Source organism: Salvelinus alpinus, chromosome 6 (genome assembly GCF_045679555.1).
Source record: "Salvelinus alpinus chromosome 6, SLU_Salpinus.1, whole genome shotgun sequence".
NCBI lineage: Eukaryota > Metazoa > Chordata > Actinopteri > Salmoniformes > Salmonidae > Salvelinus > Salvelinus alpinus.
The window spans coordinates 52,260,845-52,285,969 of record NC_092091.1 but is presented as its reverse complement, the minus strand read 5'-3'; the positions used below and the strand labels follow the sequence as shown (position 1 = coordinate 52,285,969).

Below are 25,125 nucleotides of genomic sequence, written 5' to 3'. Positions count from 1 at the left end.
CTCCGGATGGTACCCTGAAGATAAACTGTCCGTGGCCCCTATGAGTTGGCAGAAGGCCTTCCAAAACCTTGAGGCGAACTGGGGACCTCTGTCGGAAACCATATCTTGCGGGATGCCAAAGACTCGGAACACATGGTTAATCACCAACTCAGCTGTTTCCTTGGCAGAAGGTAATTTGGTCAAGGGAACAAACCTGGCCGCCTTAGAAAACCTGTCGATGATGACTAGGATCGTAGTATTACCATGGGACGGAGGAAGGCCAGTAATAAAGTCCAGCGAGATATGGGACCAGGGTCGGTGGGGAATAGATAAAGGGTGAAGGAGTCCTTGAGGGCGGAGGTGAGAAGATTTGCCCTGGCAGCACACGGAACAGGCCTTGACGAAAGTGGCAACGTCTTCTTTTATGGTGGGCCACCAGAACTTACGCTGGATGAACTCCAAGATGCGACCTACGCCCGGGTGACAGGTGAGGCGAGAGGAGTGCCCCCACAGAAGGACTTGGGACCTTGCTGCCTTGGGAACAAACAACCGATTAGCAGGACCTCCTCCAGGGCCCGGTTCGATGGCTTGAGCTTGTTTCACGGTATCCTCCACTTGCCACGAGATCGGAGCCACGATCTTAGCGGCAGGAAGAACAGTCATGTCAGTATCTTCTCGAATGGCAGGAGAGTAGACTCGTGACAAGGCATCCGGTTTGAGATTCTTCGACCCGGGTCTATAGGTGAGAATAAACTGGAATCGGCTGAAGAAAAGAGACCATCGAGCTTGTCTGGAGTTCAACCGCTTCGCCTGCTGGATATACTCCAGATTTTTGTGGTCCGTAAGCACTTGAAACGGTTGAGAAGCCCCCTCGAGCCAGTGTCTCCATTCCTTCAATGCCATCTTAACCGCTAGGAGTTCACGATCCCCCACATCGTAATTCCTCTCGGCCGGGGTAAGCCGGTGAGAGAAGAAGGCGCAAGGATGAAGCCTCTTGTCTTCACCCCTCTGAGACAGGACAGCTCCAACACCAACCTCTGATGCGTCTACCTCCACCACAAAAGGTTCATCCGCCGTCGGTAGTGTCAGGATGGGAGCAGAGAGGATGCGCTGCTTGAGTCCTTGGAAGGCCGTCTCAGCTTCTCTTCCCCACAGAAACCTTGTGTTGCCACCCTTGGTTAAAGCTGAGAGAGGGGCTGCCACCGAGCTGAAGTTCTTGATGAACTTGCGGTAGAAGTTAGTGAAGCCCAGGAAACGCTGAACTTCCTTAACGGACTTGGGGGTGGGCCAATCTGCTACCGCCCCTACCTTCTTGGGGTCCATCTGGACTCGACCGGGTTCCACTACAAATCCCAGGAACTGTACTCGAGAGGAATGGAATTCACACTTTTCCGGCTTAACGTACAAATGGCTGTCTAGGAGGCGTTTGAGCACTTGTCTGACATGCTTAGTGTGTTCTTGAAGGGAGCTCGAAAAGATGAGGATGTCATCCAAGTAAACAAACACGAAAATGTTAAGCATATCCCTAAGCACATCGTTTATGAGCGCTTGGAACACAGCCGGGGCGTTGGTCAGGCCGAAGGGCATCACCAAGTATTCGTAGTGACCAGTAGGCGTGTTGAAAGCGGTCTTCCACTCGTCACCGGGTTTGATCCGCACAAGATGGTATGCGTTCCGCAGGTCAAGCTTAGTGAAGACCACTGCTTCCTGGAGCAGCTCAAAGGCTGTGGCCATAAGGGGTAGCGGGTAGCGGTTACGGACGGTTATGGCATTAAGTCCCCGGTAGTCGATGCAAGGACGTAATCCCCCGTCTTTTTTGGCCACAAAGAAAAACCCTGCTCCCGCCGGCGAGGTGGATGGACGCATGAGGCCTGCTGCCAGAGCGTCCTTGATGTAGGTATCCATAGCAGCTCGTTCGGGAGGAGATAGGGAAAAGATCCGACCCCTGGGGGGGCAGGTGCCCGGAAACAGGTCGATGGGGCAATCGTAAGGTCTATGGGGTGGTAGTTTGGTGGCCCTCTGTTTGCTAAATACCGGTTTGAGGTCATGGTAACACTCGGGAACTCGGGACAGGTCGATGGATTCTAGAGACTCGGGAGGGGAACTCGGGGAACTTGGGAAGATACAAGTGGCTTGGCACGTAGGACCCCACTGCTTGATAGTGCCCACAGACCAGTCGATGTGAGGGTTATGGCTGTGAAGCCAGGGGTATCCAAGGACGAGAGGGAACTCGGAACACGAGGTCAGATGAAAGTTCATCACTTCCTGGTGTTGGGAAACTGAAAGACGCAAGGGGGTAGTGACACGAGTGACAAGTCCAGATCCCAAAGGGCTTCCATCCAACGTAGTAACCCTTATGGGGTCACTTAGAGGTTCAGAGGGAACGCCATTCTCCTTCGCCCAGACACCATCCATGAAGTTACCTGCGGCTCCAGAGTCTACCAAGGCTTGAAGGGGAAGCTCGTGGTTGTTCCAGGAAAGGGTAACTGGAATGAGCAGGCGGGAGTTGGATGGATGGGAGGAGGTTATGTTTCCCGTTACAGTCCTCCCAGGCCTGCACGGGAGAGTGCGTTTTCCCTGGAGCCCGGGACACGTGGAGAGGAAATGGCCCGGTTTGCCGCAATATAGACAGCATCGCTCCCTCATCCGGCGGTCTCTCTCAGCCTGGGAGATGCGTCCAACCTGCATGGGTTCCGGTGGAGTCAGCGGGGATAAAGGTGGAGACTCGGAGCTGGGACCGATAGGAGCTAGGGTGAGAGATCTACGGTTGAGCTCTCTCTCTCTCAGACGCTGGTCTATGCGTGAAGCCAACTTGATCAGGGACTCGAGGTTGTCCGGTGGTTCCCGAGTGGCCAGTTCATCTTGGATGGTGTCGGAAAGACCCTTCAAAAAGCACACTGAGCGCCTCGTCATTCCAGCCACTCGCTGCTGCCACCGTGCGGAACTGGATGGCATAGTCCGTCATGCTGCGCCGACCTTGGCGGAGAGTCAGGAGCTGTTTGGCTGAGTCAGGACCGCTGGTAGGACCTTGAAACACTCGCTTGAATTCATCAGCAAAGGTAGAGTAGCTGGCACAGCAGGGACTTTGGGCATCCCACACAGCAGTAGCCCAGGCTAGGGCTTTTTCCGACAGCAGGGTGATGATATATGCTATCTTGGACCGGTCGGTGGGAAATGACGAGGGTTGCAGCTCGAAGGAGAGAGAACATTGGGTGAAAAACCCCTTACAACCACTCGGATCACCTGAGAACCGTTGGGGAGGCGGCAGACAAGGTTCAGCCAGGGGGTTAACTGCCACGGGCACTTGAATCTGATGAACTGGAGCAGAAGCGGTTGCAGGAGAAAGTTGATCAGAAATCTGCTTTATGGAAGTCATCATCTCCGACAGAAGTTGAGAATGTCCAGCCATTAAGGCCTCTTGCTGAACCAGAGCAGCTTCGTGACGTTGGACAGTCCCCTCGTGGTGGGACAGCATGGGAAAAAAGTCCTGGGTACTGGCTGCCTCTGGGTTCATTTTAATGGCTCAGTGTTTCTGTCAGGACCCGGTGCGAGAAACAGTCACTAAATCGGCAGAACCCAGAAGATGAGGCAGACACAGCAGTACTAGAGATGGTGGTTTAATAAAAAAAATAGATAACTTCCAAAATACAAAGAAAATCCACAAAGTGGTAAAAACAGCAAGGGAAAAAACAAACCTAAAAGACTAATCCAAAATACAAAAGAACAAAACCAGAGAACCTCTGGAAAATCCAACAAGAGAAAAATATATGTTCACAACAAGGCTTGGGCTGGGGCTGGGTGCTAACATACAAACACTGAGCAAGGAACTAAGGAACACACAGGGATTAAATACTAACAAGGGAACGACATACAGGTGCAAACAATAATAGAGCAAGGGAAAAACAAAAGGTACAAAAAAGGTGCAATGGGGACATCTAGTGACAAAAAAACAGAACAGTCCTGGCCAAAACCTGACAGATGGGCTACAGGACAATAGGCAAGCAGCTTGGTGAGAAGGCAACAACTGTTGGCGCAATTATTAGAAAATGGAAGAAGTTCAAGATGATGGTCAATCACCCTCGGTCTGGGGCTCCATGCAAGATCTCACTTCGTGGGGCATCAATGATCATGAGGAAGGTGAGGGATCAGCCCAGAACTACACGGCAGGACCTGGTCAATGACCTGAAGAGAGCTGGGACCACAGTCTCAAAGAAAACCATTAGTAACACACTACGCCGTCATGGATTAAAATCCTGCAGCGCACGCAAGGTTCCCCTGCTCAAGCCAGTGCATTTCCAGGCCCGTCTGAAGTTTGCCAATGACCATCTGGATGATCCAGAGGAGGAATGGGAGAAGGTCATGTGGTCTGATGAGACAAAAATAGCGCTTTTTGGTCTAAACTCCACTCGCCGTGTTTGGAGGAAGAAGAAGGATGAGTACAACCCCAAGAACACCATCCCAACCGTGAAGCATGGAGGTGGAAACATCATTCTTTGGGGATGCTTTTCTGCAAAGGGGACAGGACGACTGCACCGTATTGAGGGGAGGATGGATGGGGCCATGTATCGCGAGATCTTGGCCAACAACCTCCTTCCCTCAGTAAGAGCATTGAAGATGGGTCGTGGCTGGGTCTTCCAGCATGACAACGACCCGAAACACACAGCCAGGGCAACTAAGGAGTGGCTCCGTAAGAAGCATCTCAAGGTCCTGGAGTGGCCTAGCCAGTCTCCAGACCTGAACCCAATAGAAAATCTTTGGAGGGAGCTGAAAGTCTGTATTGCCCAGCGACAGCCCCGAAACCTGAAGGATCTGGAGAAGGTCTGTATGGAGGAGTGGGCCAAAATCCCTGCTGCAGTGTCTGCAAACCTGGTCAAGAACTACAGGAAACGTATGATCTCTGTAATTGCAAACAAAGGTTTCTGTACCAAATATTAAGTTCTGCTTTTCTGATGTATCAAATACTTATGTCATGCAATAAAATGCAAATGAATTACTTAAAAATCATACAATGTGATTTTCTGGATTTTTGTTTTAGATTCCGTCTCTCACAGTTGAAGTGTACCTATGATAAAAATTACAGACCTCTACATGCTTTGTAAGTAGGAAAACCTGCAAAATCGGCAGTGTATCAAATACTTGTTCTCCCCACTGTAACTTTTAGTTTTTGAAATATTTATCACTAACTTATTCCTTGCCACCCATTCTGAAACTAACTGCAGCTCTTTGTTAAGTGTTGCAGTCATTTCAGTCGATGTAGTAGCTGACGTGTATAGTGTCATCCGCATACATAGACACACTGGCTTTATTCAAAGGGAGAGGCTGGGAGAGGCTTCCATTAAAGAACACCCTCTGTGTTCTGTTAGACAGGTAACTCTTTATCCACAGTATAGCAGGGGGTGTAAAGCCATAACACATACGTTTTTCCAGCAACAGACAATAATCGATAATGTCAAAAGCCGCACTGAAGTCTAAAAAAACAGCCCCCACAATCTTTTTATCATCCATTTCTCTCAGCCAATCATCAGTAATGTGTGTAAGTGCTGTGCTTGTTGAATGTCCTTCCCTGTAAGCGTGCTGAAATTCTGATTGTTTACTGTAAAATAGCATTGTATCTGGTCAAACACTATTTAAAAAAAAAGTTTACTAAGGATTGGTAACAGGCTGATTGGGGGCTTTACTCTTCTTAGGTAGGCAAATAACTTTTGCTTCCCTCCAGGCCAGAGGGCACACACTTTCTAGTACGCCTAAATTGAAGATATGGCAAGCAGCAGTGGCAATATCGTCCACTATTATCCTCAGTAATTTTCCATCCAAGTTGTCAGACCCCAGTGGCTTGTCATTGTTGATAGACAACAACAATTTTTTCACCTCTTCCACACTTACTTTACAGAATTCTAAATACGGGAGGCGGATAGTACAGTTCTCAGATGATTTATTAGAAACACGGGGCAGGCAAAGGGCAGGCAGAGGTTCGTGATCAGGTCAGAGTCAGGCAGGTACAGGACGGCAGGCAGGCTTGGGGTTAAGGGTGGAGACAAGCACAAAGACAGGTGAAACAGATCAGGGTGTGACAGCTTGTCTTTCATAATTTGGTCAGATATACTTGGATGTGCAGTGTCAGCGTTTGTTGGTGGCATGTCATGCCTAAGTTTGCTAATTATGCCAATGAAAAATTCATTCAAGTAGTTGACAATATCAGTGGGTGTTGTGATGAATGATCCATCTGATTCAATGAATGATGGAGCGGAGTTTGCCTTTTTGCCCAAAATTTTATTTATGGTGCTGTCTGCTTTTTTACTATTATTTATGTAATTTATCTTTGTTTCATAGTGTAGTTTCTTCTTGTTTTTATTCAGTTTAGTCACATGATATCTCAATTTGCAGTACGTTTGCAAATCGGTTGTACAGCCAGACCTATGTGCATGCTTATTAGTAACTGGGATAAGCAATTTCATAAATGTGTCAAGTGCAACGTTTGGTTGCTCGTCATTACACACAACGGACCAACAAATATTCTTCACATCAACAACATAAGACTCACTACAAAACGTATTGTATGACTTCTTATTCACTATATTAGGTCCAGCCTTTGGAGCTTTGGTTTTCCTAGATATGGCTACTATTGTGATCACTACATGCAATGTGTGCCCTCTGGATACTGCTTTCAAACTAATTTCTGCAGCATTAGTAAAGATGTGATCAATACATGTTGATGATTTCATTCATGTGTTGTTTGTAACGACCCTGGTAGGTTGCAGGCACTAGTTACAGTTTGAAGCTTTATCTTGAGTGGGCAGCCTGATGAAAGCCAGTCAATATTTAAATCACCCAGAAAATATACCTATCTATTGATATCACATACATTATCAAACATTTCACACATGTTATCCAGATGCTGACTGTTAGCACTTGGTGGTCTATAGCAGCTTCCCACCAAAATGAGCTTTAACTGAGGAAGATTAACATGTAGCCATATTACTTCAACAGTATTTAACATGAGCTACTCTAAGATTTACAGGAATGTGGTTTCTGTCTTTTCTGTAGATCTTATAACCATGTATCTGTAATGCCATTACATCGCATTTATAAGACAACCAACCAAGCAGCTGGTTTCTACACGATGAGATCGTGCCGGTGTGGTGCCCTCCCTGAAAGCCAAGAGAGGATACATCTGTGCTGTGACAGACTGTCTAGACACGTTGGGACGAATATCCTGCCTTGCTTTGCTGTGCGGTGGAAGTTGGGGGTCGATATCTGCGCTGCGACATAACGTCTAGATGCGCTGGGCTTCCTAGCCCAGGATATCCCCCACCGGGTGGACTCGCCACCGGTGATTGGCGGATCTACTGGGCCCGCTGCTGCTTCACTGTGAGGTAGCCTACTGCAAGGTGACTGGGCGCAATGTCCAGATCCACACACTGGGCGAAATCCCTGTCAGCACATTCCTGCTGCGGCTGTTCAACGCGATGGCGTTCTAACACGGAACCCAAACCGGCTGCGCGCGTGCGCCATCGTGCATAAATTTATTTTGTCCAACTACACCAAACGCGATCACGACAAGCAGGTTAAAATATCAAAACAAACTCTGAACCAATGACATTAATTTGGGGACAGGTCGAAAGCATTAAACATTTATGGCAATTTAGTTAGCTTTGTCCTATTTAGCTAGCTTGCTGTTGCTAGCTAATTTGTCCTGGGATATAAACATTAGGTTGTTATTTTACCTGAAATGCACAAGGTCCTCTACTCCGACAATTAATCCACAGATAAAATGTACACCGAATTCCTTTCTCATCATCTCTCCTCCTTCCTCAGGCTTCTTTTTTACTTTGGACTGTATATAGCGGTTGGCAACCAACTTTATTGTGCTCAGTTCATCTTTCAATCACCCACATGGGTATATGCTCCTAAACACCATTGAGGATATGGCACGTGGTTATATGCACCTAAAAACCAATGAGGAGATTGGAGAGGCCGGACTTGCAGCACATAGAACCTATTTCTATTTTAGCGCCTGGCCACGCAGATGCTCGCTGAGGCGCATGAGCAGTGTGGGTGCAATGATTGAATAACATGTATGTGTACATTTATTTTGCAGCGCGAGCGGTGCGGTCAGCATGTAAGACAACAACGCGCTCAGGCACACACTTGGTTTCTAACTCTACTAGACCTGTAGGCTACAGCTGAACATTTTAATTTGTTTTCTTTTTGTTTTAGTGAGTTGTTGGATTAGTGGTTAAAATTGATATTTTTGTACAAATGGTTTTAATTGCTGCCTACATGGGTTGTGGCTCATTGCATAGTCTCAGCAATCAAAACCAATCTCATCTCTTTACCGCAGAGATACCGTTAAACCCTACTTTGACTGATGGTATATCAGCTTTTATCTTTCAGAGGGATCTCATTGTGTTACCATTTGACTCTTACTGTGACATGCTCATAAAACTTTCTCATCTACAAGGTTTGGTCTGGCTAAAAAAATGTGTTTGTTGTTTCAGATGACTGTAGCTTGGATTATTTTAAATAATCTAAGTGCAGCGAGATTTTAGGAAGCAACAAATCAAGGTGTTTCATTATTCTTCTGCTTTTGGTGTCAGGAAACATTCATCCAAAACCAATAAATTATTTTAAGAACTAGATCAGGGTTGGGACTGATGCATATTAATGTAAGGAAGCTGATGCTGAAAATGGTCATTAAAGTCTGGGTTCACACTGCTGACCAAGATGTCTTAGTTCTGTCTGACACCTGGCTTCAGAAATCTAAATCAGTCTATCGGCTTGGATGGTTATAATGTTTATCCATGTGACCGATGAAGTAAGGGGGTAGGTATAGCTATCTATATTAAAATTAGATATGTGGTTAGTGAACTAAGGTCTTTATCTAGTTTTTAGCATTGAACATGCAGTTATTGAAAGCTGTGAACTTAGAATTAATAGGATGTTATGGACCTCCATCTGCAAAAGTAGAATCCCTGGATTCTCTGGCTGAACTAATGCATGGTTGGGGGAAAAATTAAATGGTACTCATGGGTGATTTAAAGAGAACTGTGCAATAAGAGAACTGTGCAATACATTGAATTTTACTCATATTATAAATGCAGTCATAAGACTCAATTCAAAAGACATCTCTAAGTCAAGACGATGTTATTCTAACTAACAATCCACATAAATACTCGGCCGATGGTATTTTCCCTAATGATTTAAGTGATCATTGTGCAGTTGCTTGCAGTAGAGACACCAAAATCCAACATTTTACACAGTTCTGTGAGCTGACATTCCTGCATGAACTTTATGCATGCAACTTGGATAGGATTACGCTTATTCCAGATATCGAAGAGGCATTCTCCTATTTTCATTCCATGTGTTTCTACTATCTGTGATAAACACGCCCCTCTCAAAAAGTACCGGTTAAGAGGTAGAGACAATCTCTGGTTTACAGGGGAATTATCTGATTTGATCCATGAACAAAATACACAATGGGCCAAAGCCAGAAAGGGTAATTCCCGGGCTGAATGTCAGTTATTCAGGGCACTGAGAAATAAGTGCACTTTTTTATTTACGGAAATGCAAATCTAGCTTCGATTAGGAATCTACCAAGTCAAACCTCAATAACCTGACGAAATTATCGAAAACCATTAAATCCATGAATGCTAACACAAACTCCTCTGGTCTTCTGCTGAAATTGACCTCAAATTCAATGGAAGTGACAGACAAGAATAAACTGTTGACATGTTTAATGAGCTTTTATTTGATAATGAAGTCCTTCCTAACATCTCGAATGAGGCAGTGAATCAAATCAAATCGTATATGTCACATGCGCCGAATACAACAGGTGTAGACCTTACTTACAAGCCCTTAACCAACAATGCAGTTTTAAGAAACACATTATGGTTAAGAACGTATTTACTAAATAAACTGAAGTAAACAATACATTTAAAAAAATAAAATAAGGAAATAGAAAAATAACAATAAAAAAAAATAATAACGAGGCTATAGACAGGGTCAATGTGCAGGGGCACAGGTTAGTCGAGGTAATTGAGGTAATATGTACATGTAGGTAGAGGTAAAGTGACTATGCATAGAAAATAGACAGAGAGTAGCAGCAGCGTAAAAACATTACATCGCATTTATAAGATGGCGGCAGGGCAGTTTCGCTGAGCGTGTTGTGTTACACTGTTTGTTTAAAGTTTTTATTACTTAGCAAAGCCATTATAGGTTGCGAAAGTTGTCATTAAACAACAGGTAAATGGGGGTTAGCTGTAGCCATTTGGTTAGCTGTTCAGGAGTCTTATGGCTTAGAGGTAGAAGCTGTTAAAAAGTATTTTGGACCTAGACTTGGTGCTCCAGTACCGCTTGCCGTGTGGTAGCAGAGAGAACAGTCTATGACTAGGGTGGCGGAAGTCTTTGGCAATTTTTAGGGCCTTCCTCTGACACCGCCTGGTATAGAGGTCCTGGATGGCAGGAAGCTTGGCCCCAGTGATGTACTGGGCCAAACGCACTACCCTCTGTAGTGCTTTGTGGCCGGAGGCCGAGCATTTGCTATACCAGGCGGTGATGCATCCAGTCAGGATGCTCTCGATGGTGCAGCTGAAGAACTTTTTGAGGATCTGAGGACCAATACCAAATGTCTCCGGAGGGGGAATAGGCATTGTCGTGCCCTCTTCACAACTGTCTTGGTGTGTTTTGACCATGACAGTTCATTGGTGATGTGGACACCAAGGAAGTTGAAGCTCTCAACCTGCTCCACTACTGCACCGTCGATGAGAATGGGGGCGTGCTCGGCCCTCCTTTTTCTGTAGTCCACGATCATCTCCTTTGTCTTGATCATGTTGAGGGAGAGGTTGTTGTCCTGGCACCACACTGCCAGGTCTTTGACCTCCTCCCTATTTTATTTTTACATGTTTTATTTCACCTTTATTTAACCAGGTAGGCTAGTTGAGAACAAGTTCTCCTTTGCAACTGCGACCTGGTCAAGATAAAGCAAAGCAGTTCGACACATACAACAACACAGAGTTACACATCAAATAAACAAATATACAGTCAATAATACAGTAGAAAAAGTCTATATACAGTATGTGCAAATGAGGTAGGATAAGGGAGGTAAAGGCAATAAATAGGCCATGGTGGCGAAGTAATTACAATATAGCAATTAAACACTGGAATGGTAGATGTGCAGAAGATGAATGTGCAAGTAGAGATACTGGGGTGCAAAGGAGCAAGATAAATAAATAAATACAGTATGGGATGAGGTAGTTGGATGGGCTATTTACAGATGGTGTCACGGTTTTCTAAAATAGAACCCAGAAGCAGACTAGGACAAGGAGAGTAGGACGAAGGTGAGTATTTATTTACAAGTTTAAACGTAGAAAGATCCAGGTGGCGGAGCGGACAGCGGAGGTGAGTTGATGGGAGTGAATAGGCAGATCCAAGGGAGTAACAGAAGCCACCGACAACCAGGCAGGGATGGGGTGAGTGTTCCGGGTGAATGACTGTAGACAGAACAAACGGAGGTAAGTTCAAGGCAAGCAAGACGTACAAAACAACAAAACAAACTCTATCAAACTGGAGGCTGATACGCTGGCACAACATACTGTTCATGGCTAACGATCCGGCAGGGAATGGATGTCAGGTCAGAGCTTATGAAGTGGAGGGGTGATGATCAGGACCAGGTGTGCAGATAGCTGATGGGATACAGGTGCGGGTAATCAGAGATCTCCCAACTAGCTACGTCGCCCGGCAACCAGACAGGGTGCGTTCCAGGACACCGGAAAAACAATCCAGGACAGAACACAGGCAAAAACAGACTCAGGAAGCGGGATTCGTGACAGATGGGCTATGTACAGGTGCAGTGATCTGTGAGCTGCTCTGACAACTGGTGCTTAAAGCTTGTGAGGGAGATAAGAGTCTCCAACTTTCGTGATTTTTGCAGTTCGTTCCAGTCATTGGCAGCAGAGAACTGGAAGGAGAGGCGGCCAAAGGAAGAATTGGCTTTGGGGGTGACCAGTGAGATATACCTGCTGGAGTGCGTGCTACGGATGGGTTCTGCTATGGTGACCAGTGAGCTGAGATAAGGCAGGGCTTTACCTAGCAGAGACTTGTAGATGACCTGGAGCCAGTGGGTTTGGCGACGAGTATGAAGCGAGGGCCAGCCAATGAGAGCGTACAGGTCGCAGTGGTGGGTAGTATATGGGGCTTTGGTGACAAAACGGATGGCACTGTGATAGACTGCATCCAATTTCTTGAGTAGAGTGTTGGAGGCTATTTTGTAAATAACATCGCCGAAGTCGAGGATCGGTAGGATGGTCAGTTTTACGAGGGTATGTTTGGCAGCACGAGTGAAGGATGCTTTGTTGCAAAATAGGAAGCCGATTCTAGATTTAATTTTGGATTAGAGATGCTTAATGTGAGTCTGGAAGGAGAGTTTACAGTCTAACCAGACACCTAGGTATTTGTAGTTGTCCACATATTCTAAATCAGAACCGTCCAGAGTAGTGATGCTGGACGGGCGGGCAAGTGCGGGCAGCGATCAGTCGAAGAGCATGCATTTAGTTTTACTTGCATTTAAGAGCAGTTGGAGGCCACAGAAGGAGAGTTGTATGGCATTGAAGCTCGTCTGGAGGTTAGTTAACACAGTGTCCAAAGAAGGGTCAGAGGTATACAGAATGGTGTTGTCTGCAATAAGGTGGATCAAAGAATCACCAGCAGCAAGAGCCACATCATTGATGTATACAGAGAAGAGAGTCGGCCCGGGAATTGAGCCCTGTGGCACCCCCATAGAGACTGCCAGAGGTCCGGACTACAGGCCCTCCGATTTGACACACTGAACTCTATGAGAGAAGTAGTTGGTGAACCAGGCAAGGCAATCATTTGAGAAACCAAGGCTGTTGAGTCTGCCGATAAGAATGTTGTGATTGACAGAGTCGAAAGTCTTGGCCAGGTCAATGAATACGGCTGCACAGTATTGTCTCTTATCGATGGCGGTTATGATATCGTTTAGGACCTTGAGCGTGGCTGAGGTGCACCCATGACCAGCTCTGAAACCAGATTGCATAGCGGAGAAGGTACGGTGGGATTCGAAATGGTCGGTAATCTGTTAATTAACTTGGCTTTCGAAGACCTTAGAAAGGCAGGGTAGGATAGATATAGGTCTGTAGCAGTTTGGGTCTAGAGTGTCTCCCACTTTGAAGAGGGGGATGACCACGGCAGCTTTCCAATCTATGGGAATCTCAGACGATACGAAAGAGAGGTTGAACAGGTTAGTAATAGGGGTTGCAACAATTTAGGCAGATCATTTTAGAAAGAGAGTGTCCAGATTGTCTAGCCCGGCGGATTTGTAGGGGTCCAGATTTTGCAGCTCTTTCAGAACATCAGCTATTTGGATTTGTGTGAAGGAGAAATGGGGGAGGCTTGGGCGAGTTGCTGTGGGGGTTGCAGGGCTGTTGATCAGGGTAGGGTTAGCCAGGTGGAACGCATGGCCAGCCGTAGAAAAATGCTTATTGAAATTCTCAGTTATAGTGGATTTATCGGTGGTGACAGTGTTTCCTAGCTTCAGTGCAGTGGGCAGCTGGGAGGAGGTGCTCTTATTCTCCATGGACTTTACAGTGTCCCAGAACGTTTTTGAGTTTGTGCTACAGGATGCAAATTTCTGCTTGAAAAAGCTGGCCTTAGCTTTCCTAACTGCCTGTGTGTATTTGTTCCTAACTTCCCTGAAAAGTTGCATATCACGGGGGCTATTCAATGCTAATGCAGAACGCCACAGGATGTTTTTGTGCTGGTCAAGGGCAGTCAGGTCTGGAGAGAACCAAGGGCTATATCTGTTCCTGGTTCTACATTTTTTGAATGGGGCATGCTTATTTAAGATGGTGAGGAAGGCACTTTTAAAGAACAACCCGGCATCCTCTACTGACGGGATGAGGTTAATATCCTTCCGGGATACCCGGGCCAGGTCAATTAGAAAGGCCTGCTCGCTGAAGTGTTTTAGGGAGCGTTTGACAGTGATGAGGGGTGGTCGTTTGACTGCAGACCCATTCCGGGAGCAGGCAATGAGGCAGTGATCGCTGAGATCTTGGTTGAAAACAGCAAAGGTGTATTTAGAGGGCAAGTTGGTTCAGATGACATCTATGAGGGTGCCTGTGTTTACAGCTTTTGGGTTGTACCTGGTAGGTTCATTGATCATTTGTGTGAGATTGAGGGCATCAAGCTTAGATTGTAGGATGGGCGGGGTGTTAAGCATGTCCCAGTTTAGGTCACCTAGCAGCACGAGCTCTGAAGATAGATGGGGGGCAATCAGTTCACATATGGTGTACAGAGCACAGCTGGGGGCAGAGGGTGGTCTATAGCAAGCGGCAACAGTGAGAGACTTGTTTCTGGAAAGGTGGATAGTAAACTCTGCAGGCTATCTCTGCAGTAGATTGCAACCCCGTCCCTTTGGCAGTTCTATCTTGTCGGAAAATGTTATAGTTAGTGATGGAAATTTCAGGGTTATTGGTGGTCTTCCTAAGCCAGGATTCAGACACGGCTAGGACATCCGGGTTGGCAGAGTGTGCTAAAACAGAATAATCCGGCCTCTGCCGTGTCTTGAAGTAGATTGCGAGGTCAGATCCACAGAACTCACCTGAGAAGAGGGCTGCTGAGACACCGGCTGCGTGCAGGCCACAACAGGCAAAGGGACAGAGGTCTGATCCAGAGAGCAAGGCCCAGCGGAGGGGGGCCGCTGTGGTCCAGGATGTGCCCAGGCAGTTGATTGACTAGGACAGGGAGCGGTAGCTGGAGGGGCATCCACAGCCATGGAGGGAACACCCAAGTCCCCGGCAGAAGACAGCTGGTACAGGGGCTCCAAGCAATTTGAAGGTCTTAAGTCCGGACGCAGGGGAAGAAGGCAGACACGCCGAGAACGAATTTTCTCCTTCTTTCTGGGTCCGACACGCATCCATTTACGTTCACCTGGAGTCGAAAAATGAGCAGCCATTCTCTGGTTCATGCTAATAGAGGGGTGCAGTGGTGGAAATTGATCAAAGTCCAGGAAGGTTCCATTATGATCCTCTTGGATGTTTTGATTCCTATAGTCTCATAGATTCTGCACATCCCCACATTTGAATTTTCATAACATTTAGTGTAAGAGAAAGATCCCAGTTAGCACATTTGGCTTTTTGGAAGTTGTTAGATCGTATGTTTTTGGTTTGACATTGGTTATGGGAATGAAGCCATACATTTCCTGACCGGTAAAATGTATTTAAAACGTTCTGAGAAGAGAGGTGAACATTTAGCCTGTTCTGGGAAAATCTATTTTTAGGTTGCAGGTGGGTTCTGCAAACATTTTACTCTGGTTCCTTGAACGTTTTCCAGGGATGTTTTATTAAAGCTCTGAGAACGAAGATTATAGGTTATTTGGAGGTTTCTTAATAACTTCCTTGAAACTGAATGAATGTTTCAATAATACTTTTAATAACACTGCTAGCTTATTTTGTGTTAACTTTTTTGTACTCCAAGCACAGATAGGATATGTGGAAATTCATTTCCTTAGACATTAATCATGCAAACACATATTTTTTTTATTTTGAAACGATATCAGTGGGATTCAAATCTATAATCTTCTGTTCCCTATCCATGGAATTAGTCCACTGCACCACCAGGATGGAGCCAGCATGCTATGTTTTTTTACACATATAAAGCTGTTCATTTTAGACTATTCAGACAGACCCTATTTTAAAGGAAACAAACACTAATTAAGATCAGGTGTGGCCAATTAGTGGGTGCAGACAACACACCTGAACACACTTAACAAGATAGAGGATAGAGAGAGTTTTGTTGATGCTAAGAACGGAAGGTATGTAAATGTTTTTAACCCCGAGTCTAAGCCCTGTCTAAGCTGGGGGAGGGTTATACTAAGCTAAATGGAATTGTTTTAAGAAGGATCCTTTAGCTATTAGATTTTTTAGTTTAAGACCCCTTGAAGTATAAAATAGAATATCTAAAGAAATTATTTGATAAAAAAAATATTTTGGGCCTTACTGCTATTAACCCATACAAACACATTGAATAACATATTCACAACATGGAACAAAAACATCAAAAGAAAGTTGTTCTGAAGTTTAAGAAAGATCAGGAAACGTTTAAAAAATGTATTTAACCCCTTATTTTTGGGACTAAACAGTGTCCATATATACAGTTTATTCATTAATTTTTTTCAACTGGTACCAGGGGACCTTCAGACAAGTCTTGTGAGGCCTGTGGACATCCTAGAACAAAACATGTATGAGTTTGTGAGAGTCTCACCTTACCACAGAGGGATAATATTAGTGTGTAGCCCAAACTGTTCAGACGCTACAGAGAGAAGTTGGAATATTGGCTGTACTGACTTCAGATGAGTCCTAAGATGCTTGTGGGGGTCGAAGAGCAAAACAGAGACACCATCGTGTTCGCGAGAGTCTCATCTTTACATAGAGGGGTAATAGTAGGCAAAACCGTTTGGACTCTACAGACGATTTCCGGGATGTCTCATGGTTTGACAAACACGGTTCTAGCTCTGTCACATTTTACCGCAAATGCGAAGGTGTTATCTCTAGCTTAAACTGATAGATTTTTATGGGTATTTTTGTATTATGCTATTGTATTCACCCTTAGGTTAAATAGCATTCATAGAACGTTCTCTGAACGTTACAGAAGTTTTCTTGTGGTTTTTATGGAAAGTTTTCTTAACGTTCTGGAAAAATTTGAGAACATGACTAAGTAGAACCATTAGGAAACCTGTAGGAAACGCTATGCTGAAGTACCAAAATGTCTTAATGTTCTGTCAATTCTCACCAAGCTCGAAGAAATATATGGTTCTTAGAATGTTATGTGCTAGCTTGGATATGTCTGTAGTTGTGTGGAGCGGAATGCATAGTGTGAGTGGAATGCAGATCTGAGTTGAAATAGTCTAGCAAACACTTTAGGTGCGTTTGATTTGGCCTACCCGGCGCACTGGGTTTGCACTTTCGGGATCTTTCTATTGATAAAGTTAAATCAAGCGTGCCTAAATTATTTTAAAGAAAACCAATTCATTTCAACCCTGATCTGGTAGAATGAAATAGTGGATTGGCTTTTGTAAATTTCCAGCCTCTGCTTCAGACCTGTAGTTTAGTGGGAGTGTCACCTACGGCCCCATGTTGGTGTAAAGAATGTCCCCCCTCACCACACTTTACACAATAAACACACACACACACACACACACACACACACACACACACACACACACACACACACACACACACACACACACACACACACACACACACACACAGGTTATTGATTCAGTCATTCAGTTACTTGTGATAAAGTCCTCAACCCAACTAGCCTGTCAGCTCATATTTCAGCTTTGTTTTTTACGCCTGATTGGTTTTGTCCCGATTGGTCTCCTGATTGTGACCTCTGGCGCGTGACCTTTAAAACCTACAGTCGTCCCCAACACTGGCTCTGACACTGGCCCCGGCCCACAGCCAAAGGAGCCAAAGGCAGAGGAGTGGCTGGGCCATTTCTCCAGACAAAAGCTGGGCGGCAGGGGTGGCTGGGAGGACACACCAGCCCAGCCCCTCATGAGTCCAGCCAAGCGGACAGGGAGCAAATTAGGACCAGTGGTTTTTGTCTGCCCTTTCTTTTGGCTCCCTTACAGGGTTGACTGGCATGTCAAGTTTGTCAGGTGCCCTCAAACTGTTTGACCACATCACACGTCCTTTCAGGCTGCCTCAAAGCGTTTCATGTCTTCGTCCCTGATTCGTGTTGTCGCTTTGCGTATGTGCCTCGTTGGGCCACTGAAGCATATGTGTAGAAAAGGTGCAGGCTTGGGGGCCCCGACACAAAGCAACCCCTGCTTTTATTAAGAGACTCACTGCACTGCTACATTCTCCTGCCCTTTAAGACATTCTTCAAGCGACCTTTTCAAGTGAGAAAAATCTCCCAGAGCACAAAACAGTGCAATTGAGACTGAAATAATCTCTCTGTTAATTGAATTCCAGGAGAGGAGTTCCCAGCCTTTTCGAGGCAAGTCCTGCTGGATATTTGGGGCGTACAAACGAAGAACAGGAGGGGCTAAACGTGCAACTCGTGAATGAGGAGAGTGGGATTCTGGGACGGGGACGGAGTGTGGCACAGGTATATTGACTTTTCCTCATATCTTATTATGTTTTGCATATTAAAGACGCAATACTTTATGTAGAAATAATGCCGCCATTATCTAGTTCCTAAAGTTCTATCATCTTCGCCTAATTTCAGTTTGTGACAAAACAATGTACAGGTAACTACCAAGATAAAGGAAACACCAACATAAAGCGTCTTAATAGGGTGTTGGGCCACCACGAGCTACCAGAACAGATTCAATACACTTTGGGATAGATTCTGGAACTCTATTGGAGGGACGCAACACCATTCTTCCACAAGAAATTCCATAATTTGGTGTTTTGTTGATGGTGGTGGAAAACGCCGTCTTAGGCACTGCTCCAGAATCTCCCATAATGGTTCAATTGCATTGAGATCTGGGCCCAGATTCACAAAACCTTCTTAAGAAGAAATTTCTTCTTAACTGCCATTTTTTCCTTAACTGTAGACTTTAAAAAAAAGTTAAGCAAAGTTGCTATACCTCAAAAAAGTTATTGGAAATATTCTTGCGCTATTTTTTATGTTCTCCTTAGATTCTTGAAAATAATGTTTTTAGATTTGGTCTTAATTCCAATATAGCTAAACCCTTTTCTTAAACTCAATGAGTGAAGTGAAAAATACTTCCCTATTTATTTTGCTCAAAATCTAAAAGGTCCAACCTAGATTCAAGCCAATCTCTTAGGTAGTTGAACATGGTATTACTCCAACCTCGTGAAAGTGACAAACTGATAAATTTTTGTCAAAAACAACTTTATATCGAGGGAGTGCCATTGATTTTGACGACCTGGGCCCAGATTCACGAAACACTTCTTATGCAGAAACTTAAGAATGTTCTTTAGATAAAAATAAGAAGTTCATAACATAGTTCGTTAGTGCAATTCCTCAACAATATCTTAAGATTTAATGATTTTCTTCCGAGCTTCTCAAATATCTTCTTACAGATCTTCTTAAGATGTTTTTTGCTAGGCAACCGTTTTTGCTATCTAGCTAGCAATGGCAATCGTGTTAGCATATTTCTTACTGAGATTATCGTTCTAAAACATGTTCTTGGGTTGAAAGTAATTTTCAGATGGGGTTTGTGAGTGAATTAAACATGTTCAATTGCTTTCATGTGCTTTTTCTCTCACTGCCCTGAGTTTAAGACAAGGGTTTAGCTATCTTGGAATTAACAACATTATACAACTTTATTTTCAAGAATCAAATTTCTTCTTAACTTTATGCTTAAGGATAAACATAAGAAATAGCGCAAGAAAATGTCCAATAACCTTTTTGAGGAATAGCAACTTTGCTTAACTTTCCTCTTAAGTCTATAGTTAAGAGATCTCAGCCCTGGTGACTGAGATGGCCATGGCATAGGGTTTACATAATTTTCATGCTCATCAAACCATTCAGTGACCACTCGTGGACAGGGGCATTGTCATCCCATGGGGGCATAGCCATGGTAGCCAAAATAATGGCGTGCCCAGTATTTTTATTGATGGCCCTAAGCATGATGAGATGTTAATTGCTTAATTAACTCAGGAACCACACCTGTTTTCAATATATTTTGTATCCCTCATTTACAAAAGTGTTTCCATTATTTTGGCAGTTACGTGTATAGTGTAAAGCAGTGGTCACCAACCTGTCGATCCTTTCTGTAAAAAAAACAAAGGTAAAGCATATTTTTTGTTTTGCGCTGTTGACTGAAAGGTGCACTTGATTCAGCAGTTCTAACCTGCCGGGAAGGATTTTTCAACCATTTCATGTGTCTGAAGGTAGGATTCCGCCAACCCGGCAGGCCCAGAGAGCAAATCAAGTGCACCTATAGGCCTACCGCTGGCTAATCAGATAGTTCAAATGAACATGTCTGCACAGTTCCCTTGAGCTATAGACTGTAAAAAGAAGCCTTGAATGCAGAGCAAAGTTTATACTGTGAGATTTAACCCCCTTTAACCCCCTTTTCTCCCCAATTTTTTCGTGGTATCCAATCGCTGGTAATTACTATCTTGTCTCATCGCTACAACTCCCGTACGGGCTCGGGAGAGACGAAGGTCGAAAGCCATGCGTCCTCCGAAGCACAACCCAACCAAGCCGCACTGCTTCTTAACACAGCGCGCCTCCAACCCGGAAGCCAGCCACACCAATGTGTCGGAGGAAAACTTTGTTCAACACTTTTGTAATCCATAAAATGCGCATTCTCCCTACTTCCACTCACGCTACAACCAGCACTGCAGCTGCAATGAAGGAGTATAACAAAGTGTTCTGATAAGCTTGCATTGTTACTATTAGCGGCTTGTGTCTTTTTTAATATCAAGGAATATTTCACTTTCTTTGGTCATAGGAATAACAACATGAATTGGTGCATGAGGCAGAAATAATGCAGTGTGACTTGAGTTTGCCATCAGCTGGAAGACCGTGTCCCCTTTTCTCAGAGGAGGGAGGGAGAGTGGATGGACTGTGAGTCGGGTCACTTGGGTGAGAGGCAGCCTCACCGCTACTCACTCCCTCCCCTCAGACTGACCATCAGATGCAGGCCATCAGTCCAGCACAAAAAAGAAGCAAATTCTAAGAAGAACAACATTGGCAGTGCAATTCAAGCATAGCTAATATGCATGTATTGGGATAATGTATTGGGCCTATGGCCTACTGCACAAACATAACTGTTTTTAATTGGTTAATGTTGCATAGCTTACGTTTTTTTAAAGTCATGCTAAAGAAAAATCTGAGCGAAAGATCTCGGCTTGCATTTTCACTCAGAAAGTAAAAAGACGCAAAACCGGAACAGGAAGCATAGAAATAATGTTCTTCAGACTTGCCTTCAATGACAATGACAGATCTGTAACACACATTTCTATATGAATTTGGTCAGTTCACCCACAAAGCTACATTCTGGACTTTTAAAGGAAAGATTCACCCATTTTGAATGTTGTGTCATATTTGTGCAACTCTGAGCGATGTACTATCGATTCCCGGGGTCTTTTCATGTGTATCTGATCGATTCGTCATTAATGATTTTCCCTCATATGATGCATAACGTGCCATTCCGGCTGTATTTCTGCCTGCTTGAGCAGCTTTCCTACTTGCAGAGTCAAAATAAGAGCTTATGTTATGTATTATTATTATTATTATCAGCAGTAAAGGTAGTAGTAGTAGTAGCTGTACTACAATCTAAGAAAAAAAGGGTCTATCTCGAACCTAAATCGGTTCTTTGGCTGTCCCCGTAGGAGAAGCCTTTAAAGAACCCTTTTTGGTTCCAGGTAAAACCCTGATGGGTTCCATGTCGGACCCTTTCCACAGAGGGTTCTACATGGAACCCAAAAGGGTTCTCCTATGGGGACAGCCGAAGAACCCTTTTGGAACTGTTTTTTTCTAAGAGTTTTGTTGTTGTTGTATTATTATTAATAGTAGTAGTAGTAATAATAAAATGAGTTGTTGTTAATGAATGTGATACTGTAGATGTCATATGTTTTGCCAGATTCATAAGTTGACACTATTGACATCCATAGAATTCCATTGTGAATTTTAAGAGTGTATGGTGTAAATGCCAGATGTGGCACATTTGTCTCTTTTCAATAGCTGTTCCAGATCATCAAGGCCCTGGTGAAGAACCACTACCAGGCAGCAGAGCGAGTCTTTGAGAAGCTGGATGAGAAGAACACCAAACGTCTCAGTCAAGAGACCTTCTACCAGCTTCTAAAGAGGTACATTCTGCCTGTTTCGCAAATGGCACCCTATTCCCTATAAACTGCACTATATTTGACCAAAGTAGTAGACTATGTAAGAAATAGGATGCTATTTGTGACACATCCCTTGTCTTTCTCATAAATCATGTTAATTATCACAAAAACAAAATGATCATTATATCAACGTACAGTATATACTGTATGCGAATTTACATTAACATATATTCACACACAGTGGTGTAAAGTACTTAAGTAAAAATACTTTAAAATACTACTTAAGTTGTTTTTTAGGGTATCTGTACTTTACTTTACTATTTATATTTTTGACAACTTTTACTTTTACTCCACTACATTCCTAAAGAAATAATGTACTTTTTACTCCTTACATTGTCCCTGACACCCAAAAGTACTAGTTACATTTTGAATTCTTAGCAGGACAGGAAAATTGTCTAATTCACACACTTATGAAGAGACAATCTCTGGTCATCCCTACTGCCTCTGATCTGGCAGACTCACTAAACACTAATGCTTCGTTTGTAAATTATGTCTGAGTGTTGAAGGAATTTGAAATGATTTATACTTTTACTTTTGATACTTAAGTATATTTTAGCGATTACATTTACTTTTGATACTTAAGTACATTTAAACCAAATACTTTTAGGCTTTTACTCAAGTAGTATTTTACTGGGTGACTTTTACTTGAGTCATTTTCTTTTAAGTTATCTTTACTTTTACTCAAGTATGACAATTGGGTACTTTTCCCAACACTGTTCACACACAGTTTCAATTCACTGGTAAAGGGATGATGCCATAAATGTGACGGTAAAGACCCATGAATCACAACAAACACAGATCATTCCTAAAATGTGAAATGTTTCTCTGAATCGCTTATACTGTTTTTCTTCACTGTAAAATAAAATAAAAATGTAACTGTTTAAATGTCTAAGTTTGCTGGACTAAAACATGTTGAGCTGACATGGAATACTTTACTAACCGAGGCAGTTTGTTCACTTTAAGCTGGATTTAAAAAATGATGTTGTGTGAACTTACTGTAGGTATTGAAGTTTGACTTTGCAACTACAGTAGCTGAGTCAACCGCACAATGTGTTTAGTTTGCAGAACTAATTTAGACCCTCAACTTCGCTGCAACTGAAAATATTGTGTTTTGTTATCTAAAGTAATCATTTGCCATTTGACAGACATGATTTTCATCTTTATTTCCACAGAACTGAGTAATAGTAATAGTACTTCTAAATTAGTTTTAATTAATAATTTTTTACCTTTAAAATATGAATAATTGATTGGTGTTTAGATATAATGATATTATAGTCTATAACAAAAAGGCTTTTAATCTGAACATTTTCCCCGACAGAATAATACTATTCTTCAGGCAATGTCTTGGGAAATTACTCAAAATGCATTATATGCCCCCAGTTCCTGTGAGTATTTCTCAATGGTGTCACAGAGTTATGGAATGCATACTGCCTCTTTGTCTTACCACCGTGTCAAATCAACTGATTCATCTTTAGTACTTCTCAGATGTCACACAACCCTGTCTCTCCTCGTGACACAAGTGCCCCTTGTTGTGGCGCCACATGATAACCAAAGCCACCCTCGCGATACTCACACAGTCATACGCACTGATCTGAGGGTCGCTTTGGAGACCTTTTGTCCACAAAAACAATGGCCATCAGAAGCAGCACTTTCTCCTGGCAAATGATGCCTTAATTGTGGGAGTTAACAAGTCTGCTCTTTTTTTCCCATGAATAACAAAGCATTTACTGTGATTTTGTTTTTCTTGAGAGCACAGGCAGACAATTTTCTATGGCGTATTGCACGCTTGTTTTGGTGTTCCCATGTCATGCTCTGTTCTGCATTGGGCTCCATGTCTATCAGAATCCCACTACCAAAGAAAAGTGACAAAGACTGAGAGACTGGGGATACCTTTTCAAAGTTTGGGGAACATTTTGAAAAAATGTATTGTTCATTTATCTGAGTCTTCTTTTGACCCTTTCCCACTTGTTTTCTCCTTTATATCGTTTCCCTCCTTTATCTGTCTATTCATTTTTTGGCTGGAATATCCCAGTGGCTGCCCTAAATAGAGGTAGTGTTGAATAGAACATCTCCATGGATTTGCATAATCTCGGGCATTGGGGTTCTCAGTGCGGGTGAGCACATTGAGGGTCGTGCCAACCTCGAAAAGGTAAACCCTTCATCCCTTGGCAGGGGGGACACTCACCCTACCCTTCCAGAGTCTTAGTACAACAACTTAGTAGTCAGAATCCAGCAGGTCCACAGCTAATATACCACATCTAGCCAGTTAAAATGTTCCCTTCCGAGATACTCCCGCTATCTGTAATATTTTCCACTCAATCCATTTTTTTTTTTAAATGTTATATATATATTTTAGGCTTTGTCATTTGAAAACATTTTATATCTCACATATATCCATCTACATGGGTTATATAAAAATCGAATAACAAAAATAGTTAAATTATCAGGGTCAAATCTGTTTCTCTTCAAAGGACTTCTTTACTCATCAATAACATATTCTCAGGGAGCTGAGAGGCAGGCAGTATAACGGTGTAGACGTTTTTTTATAATTTTTTTTACATTTCTTACAGACCCATTCATGTCTGCTCTCTTACAGTGCTTCCCATTCTTTGGCCTCCGGTCGATGCCAACAAGGCCTAAGATAGCTGCTTGCTCTCTGATGGGAAACTGTTGCTTATGTGCTGGGTTGGCTGCCAAGTTTTGGCATTGTTATTGGTGAAGTGGGGAGTGGGGGGATGGGTGGGTGGGTGGGGGGGGTTTGGGCAAGCAAAAAGGGGGCCCTTAAACCCTGTGAGATAGTAGTTATTCATCTATATGTAGTGGGAATTGTCCCCCTCTTCTTTCTCCATCCCTTTCTCCCCCTTTTCTCACTCTCTTGTTCTTTCTCTCCCTCTCGCTCTGTCTCTCTCTTTTCATCTTTTCATCCTGCAGATTTGACATCCACCCCGAAGTGAGCCGGGGGGAGATCCGACATCTTTGGGTCACTTTGATTACCAACCAGGACAGGACGCTGGATTTCTTGCAGCTTGCGCGCCACTTTGGCTACTCTCCCAAGTCCTCGTGCTTTCCCAACGCCAAGCGCAGCCCCCCGAAGAAAGGGGATGAGAATCTCCGGCAGTGCTCCAGAAAGCTCCACTGTGTGTCTGACATACTTGCAGATGGAGTGCGTGCCAAGGTAGGGATAAGGGGGCAGGGGTGGGAAGATAAGAGCGGGGGTAGAGGGGACTTACAAAGCAAACAAGGGTAAGCCCCTATCGCCTTCAACACACACACACACACAACACTGTGCTACCCGCGT

General features: G+C 43.9%; 1 protein-coding gene across 1 annotated transcript in view; it reads left to right on the top strand.

Moving 5' to 3' along the window:
* Positions 1 to 25,125, top strand: part of LOC139579709 (EF-hand calcium-binding domain-containing protein 6) — an 83,604-nt gene that overhangs the window by 42,011 nt on the left and 16,468 nt on the right. The window contains exons 12-14 of the mRNA XM_071408538.1: positions 17,973 to 18,108; positions 21,667 to 21,791; positions 24,759 to 25,002. Coding sequence (XP_071264639.1) covers positions 17,973 to 18,108; positions 21,667 to 21,791; positions 24,759 to 25,002 — 505 coding nt within the window. The remainder of the gene's footprint in view (positions 1 to 17,972; positions 18,109 to 21,666; positions 21,792 to 24,758; positions 25,003 to 25,125) is intronic.